Source organism: Chamaea fasciata, unplaced genomic scaffold (assembly GCF_029207755.1).
Source record: "Chamaea fasciata isolate MVZ Bird 193981 ecotype frontalis unplaced genomic scaffold, bChaFas1.0.hap1 SCAF_19, whole genome shotgun sequence".
Lineage (NCBI taxonomy): Eukaryota > Metazoa > Chordata > Aves > Passeriformes > Sylviidae > Chamaea > Chamaea fasciata.
In genome coordinates, this window is record NW_027094104.1 from 2100766 (window position 1) to 2123003 (window position 22238).

The 22238-nt window shown below is 45.6% G+C and overlaps 2 protein-coding genes across 3 annotated transcripts; both read right to left on the reverse strand.

Moving 5' to 3' along the window:
- Positions 1-798: 798 nt before the first annotated feature.
- Positions 799-6457, reverse strand: COPRS (coordinator of PRMT5 and differentiation stimulator). Of its 2 annotated transcripts, none has more exons than XM_066200472.1 (4): positions 6358-6457; positions 5264-5351; positions 4478-4729; positions 799-3681 (listed from the first exon to the last, which is right to left on the reverse strand). In XM_066200472.1, exons 2-4 carry the CDS (start codon positions 5346-5348, stop codon positions 3512-3514), a joined length of 507 nt encoding a protein of 168 aa, XP_066056569.1. In that variant the 5' UTR covers positions 5349-5351; positions 6358-6457; the 3' UTR covers positions 799-3511. The 2 variants fall into 2 exon arrangements, with proteins under 2 accessions (XP_066056569.1, XP_066056568.1); XM_066200471.1 differs by having other exon boundaries at positions 6321-6399.
- A 1125-nt stretch (positions 6458-7582) lies between these two features.
- UTP6 (UTP6 small subunit processome component) lies at positions 7583-18764 on the reverse strand. The gene is made up of 19 exons (XM_066200470.1): positions 18624-18764; positions 18453-18537; positions 17772-17813; positions 17595-17687; positions 17402-17449; positions 16543-16606; positions 15991-16109; positions 15025-15102; positions 14518-14599; positions 13441-13522; positions 12646-12827; positions 11924-12003; positions 11131-11208; positions 10806-10985; positions 9846-9926; positions 9014-9123; positions 8863-8929; positions 8512-8584; positions 7583-7942 (listed from the first exon to the last, which is right to left on the reverse strand). The coding sequence occupies exons 1-19, from the start codon at positions 18713-18715 to the stop codon at positions 7785-7787; spliced, it is 1794 nt and encodes a 597-aa protein (XP_066056567.1). The 5' UTR covers positions 18716-18764; the 3' UTR covers positions 7583-7784.
- Positions 18765-22238: the final 3474 nt, after the last annotated feature.

Sequence of the window (22238 nt, forward strand, 5' to 3'; positions counted from 1 at the left end):
ATCAGCATTTTTCCTCTAGTCTGTGAAATTATTCACATAGTCCCCCCAACAGTGGAGGCATTTTCTCAGTTAAAAAGTGAAAGCAGACCAGTTTAAAGATGCGACAAAACAACAAGTGAAGCAGCAGTGTCTTTAAAAGAAACTGAAATGAGCTGGATTTTGTGGTTATATAAAAGCAAGAAACACTATCTCAATCTGATGTATGAATTAAGTGCTCAACCTTATCAACAGGAAATATGAACACATTTCCTACAATTATTTCCTCCTGCAAATCATTCCCTGTAGGTCTCAAAGGAAACAGCAGATGCACCCAAAACAAGTTTTCATTTCTTTGCTGGCTGTTCAAAGTAAATGCAAAACTCTGTTTTGTTTTCCTTTCTCAGCACCTCGCTATTTAGACAAAATCTCTTGCTCAGCAAATTTGAAGTACTTTACTGCCTGGTGTCATTATCTTTACCTACAAAGTGAGGTAATGAGAAGAAAAGCAAGGGCAGCTTCAAAGTTGTACCCTGTTCTCATGAGCCACCATATTATGCTACACTCCTACACCATCCCCACAAAATAAACCTAGCAAACCTACTAACCTGTAGCAGGGTCTCAGCTCTTTCAGTGGTATCTTACGCTGTGGGTACAGAAAGGGGAAATCTTGTTTAAGTTGTATGAGCATTTAACTGAGCAATCTTTTACACTTCTAAGTTTTCCAACTGATGTACTGCCAATGTGTTTCTTGTGTTCACCCAAGATTTATGATCTTGGTCCTGTGACAGGCACTCTGTTCCCTCTAATAATGTGAGCAGGCTGAAGGGTTGACTGTTGGCAGGCTGAAGGGTTGACTGTTGGCTCATGTGTTACTTTATGTTGGTTTTAATTGCAAGTGTTCCTGCCTAGAATGACACGCTTGTGTCAACACAAAACAGGCTTGGTGCAAGACTCACAATGGAATTTGAAACACCCTGTAGTGCAGAAACACTGGAATCCGTGAGCTTGGTTTCAAATCCTTCCAGGCAGATGCTTTCTGGGAAGCCTGCATCTGGTTTTCTAATCCCCCTGAAGTTTGAGAGTGTTCAGATCAAGCTTTACATCAAGCCCCTGCCTTAACAAGCAGGGCCAAGTTGAACAAAGTTGTATTTGCCAACATATCCCTGGAGAGAACAGTGCACCTCTGCTGCAAAGTCCTGCTTTTCCAGAGCTGGAGGTGGTGGTGTCAGTTTTAACCTTAAATGGCAACTGAAAACAAATCTTTAAAGTTTACAGTCATTTCAAATACAAACAGCTTAGCAAGGCAGCCATTCAGTACAATTTCTCCTCAAACAATAAGACCTTTGAGACAGACGAGACTGATTGCAATTAAAGGTAGAGGGTAAAAAAACTCCTTGATTTATAAATTGCATGGAAAATGGCTTGAAGATTCAGGAGTGATGGAATTTTGGAGCTCTTAGGAAGAAAAATCATCCTAATCAGTGTTATAAAGACTTTTTGGTTATCCTTATAAAACAATTCTACAAAAGATGGGTTTGCTTCCACAGAATTCTATTAGTTTCATCTTTATTGAATACGGTGGGATATCTCCCACAAGCATAGTAAAAAAACCATATTAAGCCTGAAGTCAAGTGATGTTCTTCACTCAGCCATGGGAGAAATTTTTCAGTCCAGTAAGTATAACTTCAGAGTGAAATAAAAAAAAATGAGAAACTAATCAGGGCCATGAATCAGCCTCACTGGGGAACAACAGGACTATGCAGAACTCTGATCTAAATTGCTATCAGTGTTAGAAATCCAGCCCGGGGAGCGCACACTGCTGAGCACACGCCGAGCAGGGCAGACAATTTTCTGCTGCCCTCTGCAGGGAAGCCTTGAGCCTTGTCATCCACAGCCAGGCCTGCACACGACAAGCAGGCTCACAAAGGAACCAGGGAGTTTTCAGAGGAATTTTTACGATTTACTGGTGTCTTGTTACTTCAACAGTAATCTGCACTCAATTTATCTTTATGAATACTGCATTTATAATTGCAAATCAAGCTTTTCCCTTGAGATGATGAGCCAGTTATTGGCGTCATTGAGGAAGTTTTGATAGAAATATTAATCTCTAGATCACTCCATCATGTGGGAATAATAGACCAGGCCCTCTTTTTTGCAACCTCAACACTATGCTTCCACTTTGCTGTGACTGCTAGGTACTAAAACATAACCAGGAATTGAAAGGTACCCCAAGGAAAGCTCTTGTCTCACAAGCTCTTGTCCTCCTGTGGTCTCTAGGAAAATATTGAGGAAATATCACTCTGTCATTCACTTCTTCCTTCTAAACTAGTGCATGGATTATTTTGGTCTCATACACTGGATGATTTAGAAAGAAAAAAAGATAAAAGAAACAAACAAAAAAAACCCCTCATTGTACTGTGCTCCAGTTCAGTAAGTGTCTAAACACGAATGAAAATGTTTTTGAGATCAAAGTGATTAATGAAAGGAGCACATTGAAGGTTATTGTTACTCAGGCGACCAGCCCCTCAATCCACTTAAGATACTTGATTTGAGAACACTTCCTTTAACTCCAGAGCCAAGGTGAGAAGGATATGATTCCAGCTCCACCTCTTCTCTCAGGGACTCTGCAGAGGTATTTTGGGTTCCCATCTCCTCATTAGCCACAACACGAACAGCAGAACAGCATCAGGAACCTTAATTCACTACTCTCTGCAGGACACTGAGATTATATACTGCAATATATATATAAGCAGAGATATTTTCTTTGTCAATGCACATCTGATATTGCATGAGAATGTGATAAAGACAACTGTGGGGCTCTAGGGTAACATGCCCATACACAAGAAGGTTTGATATGGAGAAATCTCTGTTGGGAAGCAGCCTTAAGCACCCAGCATTCCTACTGGATGGAGCAGCCCCCCTGTGTGTCAACATGTCTATTTGCAAAATGTGCATTATGCATTTGTAATTCCTTTATGCTGAAATATATAAAAATAAACACAAAACAACTTGTTCTGTGCTCGCCACAGCTGAGTTTGTTAAACACCAGGAAAAGAATCACAAACGGACATTTGAACCATATGGAAATACAACAGACAAGCCTGAAGGAGGGGGAGTTTGTAAAGCTATCCAAACCAATCTGACAGCATCAAATGAAAAGAAAACTAAAAGTTACACAAAAACATAGGGATAAGCATGTCAAAAATGACAGAAGCCTGGCAAACACACTGAAGTTTAGAAATCAAATACTTCTGCCCAAGCAATTAATTAGCAACATAGATCTATATAATACAAACAAAACCTCCAGAAATGCACTGACTCCATACACCCAGCACCTGCACTCTTGTCTCCAGGGCAAGGGTGGGCAGTTTATGAACAACTCAGAAACAGTCTAAGCAAAACTCTGGAGATGGTGTCACATTTCTGGCCTCAGGCCCAACTCTGCAAGAAAGCCAAGGGACTTGACACAGCTCAGTCGCCGAAGAACAGAATCCAACACAGAAGCCAGACTTATTTCTGACCAGGCTCAACCTCATTCATCAGCATCATCAAACTGGCCTTTCTCAACTGTTCTAACTCGTGGTGGAAAAACAAAGCAAGGTGCGTGGTCACAGCCTGGGTTGTAAAACCAATCCTCCTTCCATACATACGAGCCGAAAAGGTTATTTTCCTCAAAGCTTCCACAGCAGAGATCTTCAGCATCTAAAGAAGATAAAATAAAAGCCTTAAACCATGGGAGATACTCAGGAAAGTAGTGGACAGTGCAGCAGGTTATTATGGCATCTTCCAGCTCACTATTTCAATTTGATCTGCCAGCACTCATGAATTAGACCTCAAAAAAAGGCAAAGATAAAACTGAATTTGGCAATGTCTTCATTTTAAGGAAGGTTCAGGCCACACAGACAAAACAGTTTTCCAGAAAGCTCCGTGATACACCTAGGACTCAGAATGTCTGGCATCAGCTCCTACAAGGCATGCAGCTTTTTCACATTTTCCCTGTGAAAAACTACAAAAAAAAACCTACAAAAAAAACCCCTAAAAAACCCCACAGTTAAAGCAACAAACCATACTCAGAGACTGAGCACTGTTCCAAACAACTCCATGCTCTAGAGAGACGTTACAATGAACAGTCTTGAATTTTCTTGAAGAATTTTTACACAAATAAAAAAGTTAATTCCTGCACACCATGTACCTTTCTCTCCTGCTTCAGAATAACAAAGATACACCACTGAAAACTTGCCTCACCAGAGAAACTCAACACAAACATGGAATTCTCCTCCTTACCATGCCGCTCCCCAAGAATTCAATTGCTCAAGCAAGAGTTTCATGTGAACTCCACACCACCTTTAAATCCTGTATTTGACAACAAAATTGTGCACTACATATCCAGGAGGTTAATACAACAAGAAATTGCTTCCCAAAATAGAATATTCGCCTGCAAAGCACCAACCTCCAACCATCCAAACCTCAAATGAAGCACAAGTAAATGTATACTCACCATAAGGACCACATGTAGACTCCTCCAATTCTTTATCCCAGTCCTCCACCTCATGCTCAGATGCATCCTGCTGCCCTGAAGACTCAGGTATACTGGAAACTTCACTATCCCACACATCCAGGTCAGCATATGTATTGTACCAGCCCTCATCAGTAGAGCCACTGACATCATCTCCATCGGGAGAGGTAGAAGCAGATTCACTTTCTTCAGACTTGCCATCAGGAACATTTGGAATATTCTGTGGCAAACATTCTAAAACCAGTAGAAGGCACCGACAGGTACACTCAGAAATTAAACGAGAACAATTAAGTGCTCAGCACACAATAATTCAGAGAGGTACACAAATGCACTTTGTGACTACTAATCTCATTGTAACACATGCAATTTCCTATGTATGTACTATCACTACAGAGCTGCTTCACATTTCAGATCCTTGGGAAGAGTGGACATAGCCTTGCACCACAGCACCAGGGCAAATCAGGATTTTCCACACTCTTGTTGGAAAATAACTTTGTAAACTAGGGCAAAGGACCCAGCAAGTCTTGTTTCACCACATTCACCTGTAGGTATTCAAAAGCAAAACAAAACACATGGTTCTGGTTTAAAAAAAAAAATAGTCACACTGATTAATTACTCATGTAGCTAGACATACACAAGTATCTACATGGAAATAATTTAGTGCAGTAAGTAAAGAGGCATTTCCCAAGCATCACCAAAAGTTTTTAAGTATATTTCTCAAGTAGTGCAAGAGTTTCAATATTTGTGACCTGCTTCATTTTGTCCTACCTTTTCTGGGCTTCCAGATCATAGTTTCTGTCTTATCGGGAAGCTGTTTCCCCTCAGAGTTTGCAGCCTCAGAGGCAGCAGCCATCACCTACAAGACAGTTTTAAGAATGCAACAGCACCTCTGATCGCTCACAAAGCTGCTGCCACATCTCAGTGTTCCCGAGCATTCCCATTTGTTCCATTTGATGAAGCAGAGGTTTAAAAACACCAGGCTTTCACTTCAGAAGGCAAATCCGCAGAGGCACAGCGAATTCTGCCGCAGCCGTCGGTCACCCCTAGCATGAGGCAACAGAGACGAGCCCATCTCCTCCTCCCTCACCCCACGACGCCGACCGAACGAACACGCGCCGCTTCGGGCACGGCCGCGCACCGGGACAGCACCAGAGCTATCGAGACACGAGGAACGGAGAAAGCACTGGCACTGAATGAAGAGCTCTGTGGGAGCCCACACGCCCAGGGGGACCCTCCAACAGCACTGAGGGGCTGGACCAAGACGGACGGAGAGCAGAAGGAAACCCTCAGGTGCTCTCGAGGGGCGCACACAGAAGGGGACGGCGAGTTCTCCTCGCACTCGCAGTGGAGCCAGGAGGAACCGGAGGTGGGTGCGGGCAGCCGGGGCCCGCAGGGGCCGCGGCCCGGGACCAAGGGCAGGGTGCGGACTCCGGGCGGGCCCTCACAGCGGCCCCGCCGCCCCGGCTGCCCGCCCCGCGCTCCCCGGGACCCCCGAGCCTTCGGAGGCTGAAGCCCGGCCCGGCCTGAGGGCAGCGCCGGCCGCCCGCCCTCGGCGCCCCTGGGCCGCGCCAGCCGGGCGGGCCGTGCCCCGGGACAGCGAGCGGCGCCGGGACGGCAGGCTGGAGCGGCCGGGACTGCTCCTCTCCAGCCTCGGAGCCCGCAACGCCGCCACCGCCCGGAGAGCCCAGCGCGCACGGCTTCGGTATCGCTGACCCAGTGGGGCTGGAAAGAGATCCGACATCATCGAGGGCAGCCACGACCCACCGCCACCACGGAATCCAGACCGCACCCTGGACAAACGCAGACATGAGCTCTGAGAAAGCACCTGCTCGCTCCTGAAGTTGTAAGTGAAGTATCAATACCTCTCATGGCCGGGTGGCGTTCTCCCCTTGCCAAAAGATAACAATTTCCGTCAGGCCTCGTGGAAGCAGCGTGCTAAGAACATGGAGAGACCGGAAGCAGCTTGGCTGACCAGCTGTGGCAGCGTCAGGCACCTGTGCTTGCAGGGCGTGCGTGTCCCTGGGGAGAATGGCAGAGTTCTGCGGGGAACCACAACAGCTGACAAAAAAAAGGGCCCGCTTTCTGAAATGATGGAGTTACCGGCTTTGTTGGACTTTTAAAACTCCAAACTTTGCACTTAAACGCTTTTAGTTGTGGAACTGATGAAGCAAGAAGTCGTTCAGGAGAGGGAGTAACAGCGTAAGGGGTTGGGAGGGTATAAGTGATTATCAGTAAGGAAATCTCAGTGTCAGACAATGAGGTGGCAGAGAACTAGTGGGGATATAGGAGATGGCCTGGCTAAAAGCTTGGGAAACTCCAAAGCAGGATGTACTTCAGATCTGGTCACAGCAGGAAGAATCTTACCAGACTGCTGCTCCAAACTTTATTCCCAGCTAGTTAACGTACTGGAATTCACTGCTTGAGAGGAGCTGCAATTTCTACTTGAGTGCAAAATCAAGAGATATTTCCCTGTGTTGTCATTATGTCATGCTTCAGTCATCGGGAATTTCCACAAAGGAACACTTGCAGCATGTTCTTGTGCTTTCCCCACATTTCTCTGTTGGTCCAAGGATAGCATTTATGTTGATTTCTCAGGTTTGTGGATCTGTAAACAGCCAAGGATAGCACTCTTTCAAAAAACATTACCCATTTTTTAGGCTTGGTGGACAGAAAGTTGAAGTGTGGATCAGAGCTTTCCAGTCTGACCTCAAGGACATTGCTAACAGATCTCAGCTCCCCTCTACCCTTCATCACTCTCAGGATGCAAATACCAATGCAAGGTAGCTGCAGAGGTTGTTTCTCTTTTTGTCATGAGGATTACAGATTATGTCAAGGCTAGGAAGCAATAAATACTGTATTTGTACTGATTTCTGATTACCTAATGAGAAATGTTCCACTTTTCATGATTCAGCTTAGTAAGATACAAAGATCACCCACAGGTATACTTTCCACAGGGTTTGGTCTGGGTTTTTTTGCATTTAGGTGTTGTAATATTAGCTTTCCAGAGTGCAAAAACTGATGTACTAGAGCTATCTGAATGTTTAATCAGGATCAAGAGTTTGTTCTCAGAAGTCTTGATAAAAGCACCCTCAGAGGTTTGCCTCCTCTGACTGTACACTTGAACTTGTTCCTGGCAGAATCAACACTAGAAGTTACTGCAGCAAAGATGATTCTTTTTTGTCACATAAAATGTAAAGAAGGTAAACTTTAATAAAATCCAGGAACATATTTACCTTTGTACAAAGAAATTTAAAAAATGCACAGTGATGTTACAACTATTTATATTTTTTCATAAATGTCCAGTTTGCAATAAGGTGTATTTAGAAACAAAATCTTCCACCAGGTCTCCCTGCAACATCTTCATAGCTCGCCAGTGAATGCTCCCACAGTTTTCTGGTTTGCCTTGGGGATGACTTAGCTCCTCCTTGATATAATCCAGCCAGATGTCTTTAAAAAAAATCAAAGTTCTGATTAGATTTTGAGTAGATATTATTTAACAAACAAAGCAAGCCTAACTAGAAACTCCCTAAGTGTCTTTGATATTAATGCAATAGGGTTTACTTTGTGGGACTACAGTCTCCAGCACCTTGAGGAGCAAAACCCTGGTTTCCATTCCCAGCTGGAAGAGTGATGGCTTTATAAATAATGCAACAATAATTGAGCTGTGTACTTTCTTAGAAGGAATATTGCAGAAATCTTGATTATAATTCTATAGCTCCACACTGTTCATAAATCCAAATTAAAAGTGATACACATCTCTTATGCCAGCCAGTGTCTGAAGGTGATTTGCTCCTAATTGTGCTGCAGCCATCCCAGTGCCGATGACTCTGGGCTGACAGTGGAGGGTCCCTGCAGTGTCCTACACTCAATGGCACAGAAGAAAGAAGTTCCACTCTGCATGACAGCAAGCACAAGGGCAGAACAAACAGGTACCTTATGACATGGACGTCAATGAAAGAGGCAGCAATGAATGAATGAATGAATGAGTGAATAATAAAAAACAGAATCCCCCTTACCAGTATTTGTTGAACCGAACTCCCTCAAGGCACGTTCATAGTATTCTCTCAGATGAAGCATTTTGCAGGATTCCTAAAACAGGAAGGAATTAAAAGGCCATTTGTTTTGTACAGAAATGAATCTGCAGCATTATTAGATTCTGATAAAGGAAGAGAGTCATGGCAATCACACACACACACTGCTGAAGATTAGCTGCCATGGAACTTGGGTTTGTATCACACCCTGTGAATCAACTGCAGAGGACAAAAATGAACTGATTATACTAACACCACTACTCTGATTTCTATTTAGATCCCCAGTTAGAACTATTTTACAAATACAAAGCATTAATTGGATAGTCAACAACTTACTTGCTCCTTTTCTATTTGGATCATCTTCCTGAAGAAGTCAAGTGAAAATGGACGATTTTCACACAGGCTGAAATAAAATACGTGACTTTAGACTTAAGGAATTTTAACACATACCCTAGAATAATCAGGTTTGAAGGTTGGTTTTTTTTACCTGGTAAAGAGTCTCTTAACTTTCTTGTAACCACAATTTCTGTAAGTCCAGTCAAGATACATTTCTTTCATAGTCACAGATTCAGCAGGCGTTGTGGCATGTAAGGACCTCTGCAAGTTCAAAAGGAAAAACAACCCCAAAATAAACAAAAAACCTATCACATAACCCACAGTTAAATGGCCTAATTACTGCTTCTCCCTAGTTAGGCATTTGACACAAAGATCTCCTAAGTCTAAAATACATTTCTCCTCCAGTACTCCATATAGCTGGAAGTGGCATTTCCATAAACCCCTTCATGCAGTGGGTTTCACAGTACTCTACAAACAGCTGAATTCAAGCTTCCTCCTGCAATACATGTTTTGTGTTGTAAATGTGAGGAAAAAAAAAAAACACAACATGCCAGGCAAAGAGAAAATGTTTTACCCTACACTACGGAAGAAATCCATAGTGAGATTCAAGTTCTCATTCTGATCTTGACTTTTCTGTAACAAGACTGGTGTTTTCACACAGATTGGGAAATTGTCTTTTCCATGCTCAAATAGGTATCTGAAAACAGAGCAAATATTCTAGACCACAGATTAGGAGTCCATCATTGGGTGTGCTTACAAACATCCATATGCCTTAGAACATGGGAAAGACATTTGTGCATGTAACTCAACAGGCTCAAATTAAAACTGCTTGTTTTAATGCACATAGTTTTGCTTTAAATTCTTTGATCTCAACACATCCGTGGAGGAACTTCAGTATAAAGCATTTGTTGCATGCTCCATCCAGACACATTGTTCCATTTTATGGACACAGACATAAAAATAGATTTTGATTAGCCAAGTACCTGGTAGAGAGTTTCTGTGTCTTCCTTGCTGTTTGTGCCCTCACTCCATTCCACCCAGAGGGTCCATAATGGCAAAGCGCCCTACAAGGTCAGCAAACACATCAAATGGCTGAAATACAGTGACTCTGATTTACAGGAACAGACAGCAACACAGCCATCAGGTTCTGTATTACCTGCTTAAAAAACACCCTTTGGACCCAGCTCTTGGAAAGACAACTTTGAACTGCACACTGAAATCACTTCTCATTTCTCTCTGCACTTGCGGGATAAATCATCCTTAGCTGGACAGCTGTGTTGCCAGGGATGAGAACTAAGTTCTGCATCAGTGAGCACTGCAGTACACAGAGGTGACTTCCAAGAACAAAAAGAGAAGAAACCCTCCTATCTCCTCACTCATTGTGCCCAGGGTTTGAAATGGAACAGAGCAGGAGAGCACACAGCTAATTCAAGGCCTGAAATACCACACAGGCATTTGGTGTATCAGACAGGGAAACACATTCTTCCATTAAGACACAAATACCAGCTCGCTGCTAGGAGAATATGTAAAATGTCACCTGTAAGCATTCAAACTTTAAAAATCTGAATTTTAAGTGAATTGACAATTCCCTAATACTCGGGAATGCAATTTGGATGTTAAACATCAAGGTCGTGTTTCTGACCTTAAAGATGGTTAGGGACTTTCAATGCTTTATAAACAAAACAAAAACAACAACTAGAAAACCAACAAAACCAACCACCCCCAAAAAAAAGCAAGAAACAAGGAAACAAACAAACAAAACAAAAAACACCAAACACAAAAAAACCCCCACACAAACGAAAAACCAACCAAACCAACAACAACAAAGAAAAAAAAAAAAAAAACCCAAACCAACCAACCAACCAAAAAAAAAAACCCATTCCTCAGAGGTTTCTGGCACAAGACCAAAGCATGCAATGTAATTCCATTAAACCAGCACAGACCTTAGATTTCACATGTTTAAGGGCTTCTTCAAAACACTGGGTCACATCATCCCTCTTCAGCTGGATCAGCACCTGCAGCCTCATCTGCCACGTTTCCACAGACTGGCTGAAGTTCTTGGTTGCAGCTTCTGCCACCTCCACAGCCTTCTCAGAGAGGCTGGAGTCCAGTAAGAGCTGAAGCTAAAACCCACCAGATACGGCTTTGTTAAAAAGCAGGGCTTTGAAACAATGTTGTTCATCTTTGTGTCTACTCAAAATGGCAAAGACAGGCACACAAATAACGCAGGAAAGCCTCAGCATCTACTTCTTCTGTGTCACTTCTTACCCACTGTTTGTAGAGAGCTTCTGAGAGCAAACTGGACTCATGGGCTTTGCTGAACACACTCAGTGTCCTCTCCAGCCTCTAGAACCAACAGAGAAGAAAAAAAAGAAAATAAGCACTATTCCTATATATACCAGATTCCAGCATTCCAAGGAGCCCACTGGATTGTGTATCATGTCACTGAATATCTAATTACATATTATGTGTTCAATGCTCTAGGTACCTGCAATCATTCCAAGTGGAAATCTGAGCATTTACTTCCCTTCCTTAAGCAGCAAAGAACAACGTTGCATTGTTCTTATAGTATAAAACTAGGGAACCAAGTTGCGCAGGATAATTAATTAATTCACTGAGTCATACATATGCAGGGATGCATAATTAAATTACCCACGTGCCAGCACCAAACTTTGCTCAGACTTATCTGCAAGAGTCATTTTAATTCATCCTCTTCTTTGAACAAGCTCAGGTTTGAAGGACGTGTCAGTGAAATTTTAAGATCCCCTTCAACCCAAACTATTCCATGATTAACAAGTCTGCAGTCTTAGCTTTCATCCAAAGAGGTCACTGTACTTTACTGACAAGGCTGGTTCAGGTTAATCGTGGCCAGGCAGGCCACCTGTGAGCCTGGGCAGTAAAAAGTGATCCTCCCAGATGGAGATTAAGTTGTTTTTAATGATGGCCACAGGTAAGTATTTTTGACAAAATGTAAAAATATATTTGCTTCTTGTCAGAGGTATTACAAAAGTCAATAAAAATAAGGATGAATTGTTAGTATTATTTCCTAAAAAACTTTTACCTTCTGCTTTAATTCTTCACTGTTGGTTTTTCTGTTGTACCTCTCTAAGCAAAAAGTGATGTAGCATTTCCACATGTCCTCTGTAGAAGCAAAGGCATAATGTCACACTTTACAGAATCACAAGAATAAGCACAAATACTTGTCTTTAAGAAATACAAAGGTACAAATGATACAAAACGTTAATGCCAACATTGTTTTAAAATGCTGTATTATAGGAGAGGCCCTAGATTTACAACATTAAAGTTTAAAATGGCTCCCCAGTCCAAGCTGCCCGCAGTGACTCTTTGTAAAGAGCATCAAGCTCTTAGTTAGCTCTTAGCTCTTCAGCTGAGACTTTTGAAGATCCCTTCCAGGCCAAACTATTCTATGGCTTTAAAGGCTGTACAGTAGCAAGTTTGAGACAACTCCACAAATAGTCCCTTGACAACTTCCTTTACAAGAACAATACCAGAGGCTGAAGCTGGATATCCACTCCCCTGTCAGCTCAAAACCAATGCTTACTCACAGCTGACCAGCAACAGACTCACATTTTCAGTTAAGCAGCTCGTTCAAGAGCATAAATATATTGGAAAATAACCCAAAGAACACATGAAATAGATCCCAAGAGGTATCATCTAAGAACTGCTTGCCTTCTCTTAGAGCCTGCTATCACCTTCTTCAAGGCTTTTACAGGCTGCTCGAGTACCAGACAGAAATGTCAAAATGCAGGCAGAACATTTCACCTGTTGGGACTGCTTTCACAGCCTCGTCAAAGACTGCACAGCACCGTTCCTCCCGCTGGGCCATTTCTGAGACTTTCTGGTGTTTTGTGCTGTGTTCCGTGGGCTGCAGGGGCCCCAGCTCCAGCTCCCGGCGGGCCATGTAGTCCCATGTCAGGGGATCTTCAGCATATCTGGCCTGCAAACTAAACACAACATGCTTGGAACAGCCCACAGCCACCATCCTTCACCTGCAGGTATGTTTAAGAGGATTGTTATATTGCTACGGAAATGTAGTTAATTTGCAAGTAACCAAATGTCAGGAAAGAAATATTTTCCTTTCCACAAGAGAAAGACAAAATATTAGCTTTTTAAAATACTATTTAATACGGATATTCTCCAGAAATAACATGAAACAGACAGGGAGCTGTCAAGAGAGATCTTTCTTTTGAGAGGAACAACCGGAGAAGCAAGACACAAAAATCCCACCAAAGTACACCAGGAAAATCCACAGTTCCTGCAATGAATTTACAGAAACTAAGGGCAGTAATTGTTCAGTAAGAACTGTATTTTACCTAAATTTTCTTAGCAGCTTTTTAAAGCCCTTTCTGAAGTTAGATACAAGTATCCTCTTCTAAAGATCACCCTTTTGTTTTTCTTAAAGGACTCCACATAAGCCTTAACACTATTTCCCTAGAGGAACAGCCTTAAGTTCTCAAAGTCTAGTCAATCCATTCTAAGTTAGAGAACTTATAAGAACATGTTTCTTAAAAACCAAACCAAAATAAAATAAAAATACAACACAAAACCACAACTCACCTTTCAAGGATTTCTTTTTGCAAATCTTGGGTAAAATCAAAGAGCTTTGCAATAGAGAGCACAGCCAGCTGGAACTCAACACCTACATTTCAAGAGAAGATAGAACTATCAAGTGGAGTATTTGCTGAAGAATTCCTCAACATATTACAGAAATTGCACTTTGCATTTCTGTAGCTTTGTTCCACATGCAAATTTAATCAGCACCTCCTCTACTCCCTCCCTTGACTCTGGCAAGAAAACACAAAATGCTTCACACTCAGGACAGATCTCTCCAAAGCTGCACAAAACAGATGTCCATGAATTGTGTCTTGTATCTCCACAATTTACCTTTGAAAATGCCAAGTGACATGGTTTGACATAATCAGATCATTGTAAACCCCCACCACCCACTACTCACCTTACTGTTCTTAGGTGCTTACAAATCATTTGTATGCCTATTTTTTCCAATATTTCTCCAGAAAATTGAATTAAGCCAACTCTTTCTCAAATTTCCTCTAATGTCCTTTTTCCCCACTGATTTTCAGTGTTCATTACTGTATTTTGCCCAGTCTTCCAAAATATCCCCATCTATCATAAGTTCTCAAAGATATCTGCAACTAGTTTGCAGTTATTTTACCCAATTCTCTCAATAAAATGGCTGATTTTTACCAAGCCTGCTTAATTTAAAATAATTTAGCCTGGTTTATTATTACCCTGAATTTTTACTTTTTTGCCACTAGTGGTAGCTGATTAATTATGATCTAATGTTCAGCAAAGTAAAAAAGGCACGTAACTCTGAACTGTCCTTCAGTTTTCTTTTTGAAACAATCAAGTTTTGAGGCTGTAACCCAGCACTGGGCCTCTTCAGCCCAAAAGCTGTTGTGCTGGAATAGATGTCAGCCTGCAGGAAAGACACGCAATCAGAACTACCAGCACCATTCATTTATACTCTGGCATTAAATAGGTTCTGCTGAAAAAATGGTGTACTTGAAAAAAGGATCTCAGTGTGTGCATCGAAGCCAAGTCTATCAGCATTGCCTGCTGCAGAACTGGGTTAAAGGTCACAATTTTCCTAATGAATAAGAAATATTTATTCACCTTTAATTTTCTGAGAAGCATCCCTGTAGACTATGCGAGCCATTTCCCCATTGAGAATTTCTTCAGAGTAATTGAATTCCCCCTGAAATATCAAGCATATTATTGGCAAAATTATTGTCCTTTCTCAGCTAACATTTCTGCTAACAGGGAAAGAAAAATCAGAAGATACTAATGGTTTTCTTCATACAAGTCTATTTTTATGTAATTTGCACAAGTCAACTACAAAGAAATGAGGTAGGAAGTTTGATTATTACCTTCCAGAAATTACTGTTAATTTTCAGAGTGGGGAATGTAATAAAAGATTTTACAAATGCAAAGAAAAAATAAATGTATGAAATATTAGAGCTGAGCATCAGCAAATACTTGAAAAGCTTCACAGGTGCAGGACACAAACAAAAACTTACTCTAAGCCATTGTTAAATAAACCATCAATCCAAACTGATTAATGTGAATTTCAACATGTAATACACAAGCAGACAATCTCTTAAGTAAGTTTAGCTGTCCTACCAGGTCCATCTTTGCTTGTTCAAATTCCTTCTTCTCCTTCCTCTGTTTCTCAGCATGCATAAGCTCCATTCTGAAATACTGCAAGAGTGAAAACAAAATGAAATTACTGTGGGGATAAATCATAAAAATCTAAGTTCACAAACAGGGTAAAACAAGCTCTGAGGAGATACAAATCAGGACTTCGCCACATCCCACACGTGTCCTCAGAGCCTTGGTTTCTGAAGGTTTGTGCACCTACCACTATCTGCTCTGTGTGTTTGCCCAGAAATTTCCAACAGGTAGCAATGATTATTTTTTAGTCATTCTTTAACTTACCCCCAAAGTGTTGGGTTAACCGGAGCCGCAGGAGAAGAGCCTCATGCTATCATGGTCAGCAAATCTCGTTTATTTCAGGTAGCATACACATATTTATATCTTCTATAATCAGCTCATACATATTGCAAAAGTTAAGCTCAGGATTGGTGCTCAGACTAAAAGTCAGCTACGCCTCTTTCTACATTTCTTTGTGGTTACATAGTTTGAGTAAGTTTTTGTTTTACCGTGCTTCTCCCTCATATCTTTCAGCTACAAGGTCTTGTTATCGTATAGCAGCTGTGCTCAAGGACATACGAAGCTTACTGCCTTGCTGGTTTTCATGAGAGTGCCTGTGTGCTCAGCAAAGCTCTCTCATGTCTGCGTGACCTTTTGCAGCTAGCCAGTTATCAATCACACTCTCCACACCAAAGAAAACCAAGTTCCTCAACAAAGATTTGGGATGCCAGACTGAGCCTGACAACTACATCCGAGCACAGCTTAACAGTACCTTAGAAAGGAATACTGGGGCTGGTTTTTTTAATATTTTTGACATTTTCCTGCTGATGGAAAATCAAGTTTTTCCACTTGTCTCAGACAGATCTGGGACATATGCTGAATTGATGAGCTCTGATTGGTCAAGTAAATGGTCATAGAAGAAAAACAGGAACTCACTTCTTGATAAAGTTTGGGGCACTCTGGATGGAAGCGCAAAGCACGAAGGAACAAGTGCCTGGCACTTTCTGATGACAGTCGTGTCTCCATTTCCCACTTTGCTGCCATAATCCACAGTGCTGCAACAGGTGACACAAATAACTTTATTTAACCTCACAACATGAGCTCAGCACCAGAGTAAGACTGATTATCTCCCACGTAAAACTGTAAAGCAGATAGGCACATCCAGGAAGTTTAATCTGGTTTAGCTACAGATCTAATGATGTCTTCAAAAGCCAAAACACAGTCATGAGCACTCAACATCTCTCACTTCCACATCTACCAGGTCCCCAGTCCACCTGGGAATTGGACATTCTGACCTACTTCCCATCCCTTTATGACTGCTCAGCACAACCCCTCTCAGAGCCCTTCTCTCTGAAGCAGCAGCAAGGCAAAGAACAGAGAGTAGGAATTTTAGCCCAACAGCTTGAACTGAGACCTGCAAGAATTTAAACCAACACCACACAACCTACGCTGAGGCATTTATGCAGCACTCACCACTGTGTTATTTACCTGGTTTATTGGAATGAATGGCCAACATGGTAGAAAACACCTTACTGAGTTGATGTTTTGCGTTCTGTAAAAGAAGCAGTTTTGTTTCACCCACTCTGGTACTGAATTGAATCCCCAGCACCAAAGCTTCAGTGGGAGAGGTTACAAGCTGTAGCACAATTGCTCTGAAAAAGATGCTTCTCTGCTACTTTATCTACAGTACAAAGTTTCTTGTATTTACTCAGTAGTAAGCAGCATTTAAATATCATCCCATTAGAGTAGCATGGCTAACTCAAATTTTCTGAACTACACAGCCAACACAAATGTTGCCCAAGTCTCAAACCCATGGTCTCACTGCCCTCTTATGAGATAAAGACTGTATTTTTTTGGCCACCTTCACCACCATGCAAAGTCACCTTCTTCGGTACAGAAATGACAACACTTGAATGCTGGTAATAATGTGAAGCCTTGCAGAAGTAAGTTTATCAAGTACAAAACTGACAGAATTAGGCTTTTCAGCACCGCCACTACAATAAATATTTGGAACAAAATCGCAATTCACAGATAAGATGATCACTGACTCCAGAGAAGGTATAACCAATACTGTGGTTCTCACAAACCAACCAGTACTCCAGATTTAATGCAGTCAGCCTCACCTTTGCCCCTGCAAGCAGCAAATTTCATACGAATTCATTCTCGGTCAAACTCTACACTTACACACATCAGTGAAAATCCCAAGCAGCTCCAACAATACTATCAAAATTATTTCAGTATTACAGCATGCAGCAGTAAAGTTTGTAACTCTGTCTTTAAATTAAGTTTCAGATGCATGAATAAGCACCAGTCTCAAGCTGGATAAGATCAGGATTTGAAAACTCACCCACTGCTTGCAAAATGCGACATGGGAAAGCCAGAGCTGGACATCATCCTGTTTGAAATCAAAAGAAGAAGAGAATCAACCTCACAATGTATAAAATTGCTTGTTCACTGACAAGCAAGCAACACACCCTTGGTACAATGACCTGCCATGCATAAAAAAAAAGACTTCCAAATCTCAGTACAAACCTACTTACTTTCCATTTCCCTGTAGCTCGGTTGAACAGGCTGTGGACTCTATGCAGAATAGAGTGCTCAATTTCATCCTTCTTAAATGAATAACCAGTGCGCTAGGAGGGAAAAAATACTAATTTTATTGCAATAAAAAAATTTGGCATAAAGTATTCTGCACTCTTAACAACTGACAAACTTACTGTTCTTCTTTTCTTGATCAGTTCCAGCAGATTAACTTCATACTAGAATGGGAAGAAAATAAATATTTAAAAGCAAATGTGGAGGTACGTAACAGCATGGCAAGAAAAGAACTCCTTCAAGTTTGTTACAGATGATCAGGTGGACAATAAACATTACAGTCAGGAAAACATAAGTAGTGATTTCTGGCTGGGTCACTACATTTCTAAGACCCCTGGCCCTGCACAGGGCAGCCCAACAATCCCACCCTGTGCCTCAAGGCGCTGTCCAAACACTCCTTGAGCTCAGGCAGGCTCCTGGCCACGACCATTCCCTGCGGAGCCTGTTCAGTGCCCGACCACCCTTTCAGGAACCTTTCCTAATACTGAACTTATTAATTCCCCTTAACTACAGTTTGCACAGCGTACCAGGGAACTGGGGGCTCTGCATCCCTGGAGAGACAAGAAACTACAGGAAAAGGTCACAACACGAGAGAAGCCTGAGCCCAAACTCGGGCACCAACTCCTGGCTACGCTTCATACTCTGGTGCCAAGAAGCGCTCACAGGAGACACCAGGGACCAGGGGAGGAGCGCTCTCCGCTCGCCGACCTGTTTCCAGCGTGGGCCGCTACAGAACCGCCCGGGTCTCACCGAGCCGAGTCTGCACCGACAGCTGCCCCGCTCTGCCGCTCGGTGAAGCCTACCTGGATGTAATTGATGAAATCCTCCTTCCGCAGCGCTCTCCGCTGGATTTTGTACTCCAGAGCCGAGGCTTTCCTCAGGACAGCCCTGCGGGAACGGGAGATCAGCGCCCGCGGCGCTCCCGGCCGCACCACGTGCGCTCGCCCGCCCGCCCGGGCCCCGGCCCCGCTCACCGGATCTCTTTGCGTGTGAAGAGCCCGACCCGCTCCAGCTGCTCGAGCTCCGGGATGCGATCCTCCAGCCGCTGCTCGATGCGCTCTGCCATGGCCGCGGGGCTCCGGCGTGTCCGGCACTGCCCGGCCCGGCCCGGCCGCCGCCGCTTCCGCCCGCTGCCCGCGCCGCTTCCGCGCCCGCCGCGCCGCTCTGCCGCCCCCTGCCGGCTCGGCGGGGCCAGGACCGCGCACCCTGCCCCGGCACGGCGGGGCCGGCACCGCGCACCCCGCCCCGGCACGGCGGGGCCAGGACCGCGCACCCTGCCCCGGCACGGCGGGGCCAGGACCGCGCACCCCGCCCCGGCTCGGCGGGGCCAGGACCGCGCACCCCGCCCCGGCACGGCGGGGCCAGGACCGCGCACCCCGCCCCGGCACGGCGGGGCCAGGACCGCGCACCCCGCCCCGGCACGGCGGGGCCAGGACCGCGCACCCCGCCCCGGCACGGCGGGGCCAGGACCGCGCACCCTGCCCCGGCACGGCGGGGCCAGGACCGCGCACCCTGCCCCGGCTCGGCGGGGCCAGGACCGCGCACCCTGCCCCGGCACGGCGGGGCCGGCACCGCGCACCCTGCCCCGGCTCGGCGGGGCCAGGACCGCGCACCCTGCCCCGGCACGGCGGGGCCGGCACCGCGCACCCTGCCCCGGCACGGCGGGGCCGGCACCGCGCACCCTGCCCCGGCACGGCGGGGCCGGCACCGCGCACCCTGCCCCGGCTCGGCGGGGCCGGCACCGCGCACCCTGCCCCGGCTCGGCGGGGCCAGGACCGCGCACCCTGCCCGCACGGCGGGGCCAGGACCGCGCACCCTGCCCGCACGGCGGGGCCAGGACCGCGCACCCTGCCCGCTCGGCGGGGCCAGGACCGCGCACCCTGCCCCGGCTCGGCGGGGCCAGGACCGCGCACCCTGCCCCGGCTCGGCGGGGCCAGGACCGCGCACCCTGCCCGCACGGCGGGGCCAGGACCGCGCACCCTGCCCGCTCGGCGGGGCCAGGACCGCGCACCCTGCCCGCACGGCGGGGCCAGGACCGCGCACCCTGCCCGCTCGGCGGGGCCAGGACCGCGCACCCTGCCCCGGCACGGCGGGGCCAGGACCGCGCACCCTGCCCCGGCTCGGCGGGGCCAGGACCGCGCACCCTGCCCCGGCACGGCGGGGCCAGGACCGCGCACCCTGCCCCGGCACGGCGGGGCCAGGACCGCGCACCCTGCCCCGGCTCGGCGGGGCCAGGACCGCGCACCCTGCCCCGGCACGGCGGGGCCAGGACCGCGCACCCCGCCCCGGCACGGCGGGGCCGGCACCGCGCACCCTGCCCGCTCGGCGGGGCCGGCACCGCGCACCCTGCCCGCACGGCGGGGCCAGGACCGCGCACCCTGCCCCGGCTCGGCGGGGCCGGCACCGCGCACCCTGCCCGCACGGCGGGGCCGGCACCGCGCACCCTGCCCCGGCTCGGCCGGCTGGGAAAGGACCTCTGCAGATCTCCCATCCAAACCCAGACGGGGTCCCCTGCAGCAGGGGACACGCAGCTGGGCTAGGAATGTCTCCAGAGAGGGGGACTACACAATCTCCCGGGGAGGCTGTTCCACTGCTCTGCCAACCTCCACGGAAAGAAGTTCCTCCTCATGTTGAGCTGGAACTTCTTGTGTTTTAGTTTATGGCCATTGCTCCTTGTCCTGTCACTGGGCATCACCAAAAGGAGTGTGGCACCGTCCTCTTGGAACCAGCCTCGCAGCTAAACACGACAGCATTGGCCAGGCTCAGTGATGGGACATCAGCCTGGAACTGTTCCAGCACTTTGCTTCTTGGTGGGATTCCTTCAGGACATATGGCTCTTTATCTCTCACATGGCACCTTTGTTCTTTCCACCCTCCAAATTTTTAAGAAAAAAATTTTCTGCTGTGAGGGTGGTGAGATATTGGCACAGATTGCCCAGAGAACGTGTGGAATCCCCATCCTGGAAGTGTTCAAGGTCAGGTTAGACAGGGCTTGCAGTAACCTGGTCTAGTGGAAGGTGTCCCTGCCCATGGCAGAGGGTTAGAACTAGATGATCTTTAAGGCCCCTTCCAACCCAAAGCATTCCATGGGTCTATGATTCTGAGAAAATTAACAATAAAACCAGGCGATGGTACATTTTTTTTTTCTGAAATTAGGGAAGTTTCAGAAAATAAAAATTGAGATGGGAAATCATGTATTGAGAAAATTGCTTGAATGCATCTTATCCACCGCAGTACCCGCTGCTTACGCTTTTAATTATCACTGCTGTCACTGAGCTGGTCAGCCACACAACCAACCCCACCTCCGAAACTACACTGCACAGCCATCGCTCCCTCCTGGGGAAAAGGCAGGTGTTTGTCTCTGAAAGGACAAGTACCAGGGGAAGAGGCAGCAGACTAAGGGAAAGAGGGCTTCTGGCACAGAATTCGTACATAATAGCCAAAAAAAAGTGAGTGATTTTCCCCCTTACAGTTAAAAGTTTTAACAGGCGTTGCCAAGTACAGAGTGAGTACCTGAGCAATTGACTTTAGTTAAAAACACGGCTAAGACAGAGCACTTTATAAGAACTATCAAGAACAGCAGTAATTCTTTTCACCTGCTGTGACTTGGATTTGTGGTGGCTTTTTTCAATGTTGGGACCAATTTAAAAAAAAACCAACTTAACTAATTCTTCACAGGAGAGGTTTAGCAACTTTTCACTCTGACAGGAAACAGTGACATGATTTTCCAAGAAGTAACCAAACAGGAAAGCTACCAGGAAATAGAGAGGCACCATCCAGTCACAAGACCAAGAACTACAGACTGGTGCTGCATTCAGAAGTTGGTGGCCCAGGCAGCTCTGGGTTGCAGTTGCCTCGTGCCAAGGGACCCCTTACCCACCCCACAAGGACAAGGGCAATTCCTGATGGAGACTGTCCTCCCTGGAGACTCCCTTGTCCTGCACTGAATGACCACAGGTTGCCGTCCCAGCACAGCCATCCCCACTGGTGAGCCAAAGCTTCAGTCCCATGGGACCTAAAGTTCAGTGAGTTCACCTCCCACTGAGTTCAGCTTTCAGTAAAGCAGCACAGCAGTTCTTCTCAGTGGTGGTGGAAGAGTGTTATTCATAATCACCAATAACCTGCTGATTATTTTGGGTTTGATATTTTGAGATGCACCAGCTCAAGCTGATTCTTGGGCAAGTCCACAGATTTTACTAAAATAGCCCTTAAGGAGGACGGCACTGCGCATCAAAAGTAACATTAGCACACTGAATTGCTGAGCAAGAGTGTGATTGGAATTACTACTGGATTGTTTCACTTCATTAGAGTATTTTTGCCTTTGAGTGCATGATTTTATACTAAAAAGCATTCTGTACTTAGAGCTAATCTGGCATGGTGCATGTAGATCCCAACATGTAAATGAGAACACTGCGTGCAGTGCAGGAGTTATGAATTGAAAAGGTAAATGTCAGCCATTACCTGAAAACCTCTGGAAAATTCTATTTCTGTCTTCTTGGTCTCCTCTCTCTTCAACCATTCAGCTCTTCCTTGGCTGAAAATCAGCAGTAACTGCAAAAGAGGGACACCAACATAAACAACGGAGTCTCC

Excerpts from the sequence above, each read along its gene's own strand:
- UTP6 (XM_066200470.1), bottom strand. The coding sequence starts at position 18,715 with ATGGCAGAGCGCATCGAGCAGCGGCTGGAGGATCGCATCCCGGAGCTC. Across the intron at positions 16,607-17,401 it reads TCGCATTTTGCAAGCAGTGG|AACGCAAAACATCAACTCAG; the intron begins GTGAGTTTTCAA and ends CTTCTTTTACAG. Across the intron at positions 11,209-11,923 it reads GTGAAGAATTAAAGCAGAAG|AGGCTGGAGAGGACACTGAG; the intron begins GTAAAAGTTTTT and ends TGTTGGTTCTAG.
- COPRS (XM_066200472.1), bottom strand. The coding sequence starts at position 5,348 with ATGGCTGCTGCCTCTGAGGCTGCAAACTCTGAGGGGAAACAGCTTCCC. Across the intron at positions 4,730-5,263 it reads GATCTGGAAGCCCAGAAAAG|AATGTTTGCCACAGAATATT; the intron begins GTAGGACAAAAT and ends TACTGGTTTTAG. Across the intron at positions 3,682-4,477 it reads GTCTACATGTGGTCCTTATG|ATGCTGAAGATCTCTGCTGT; the intron begins GTGAGTATACAT and ends TATCTTCTTTAG.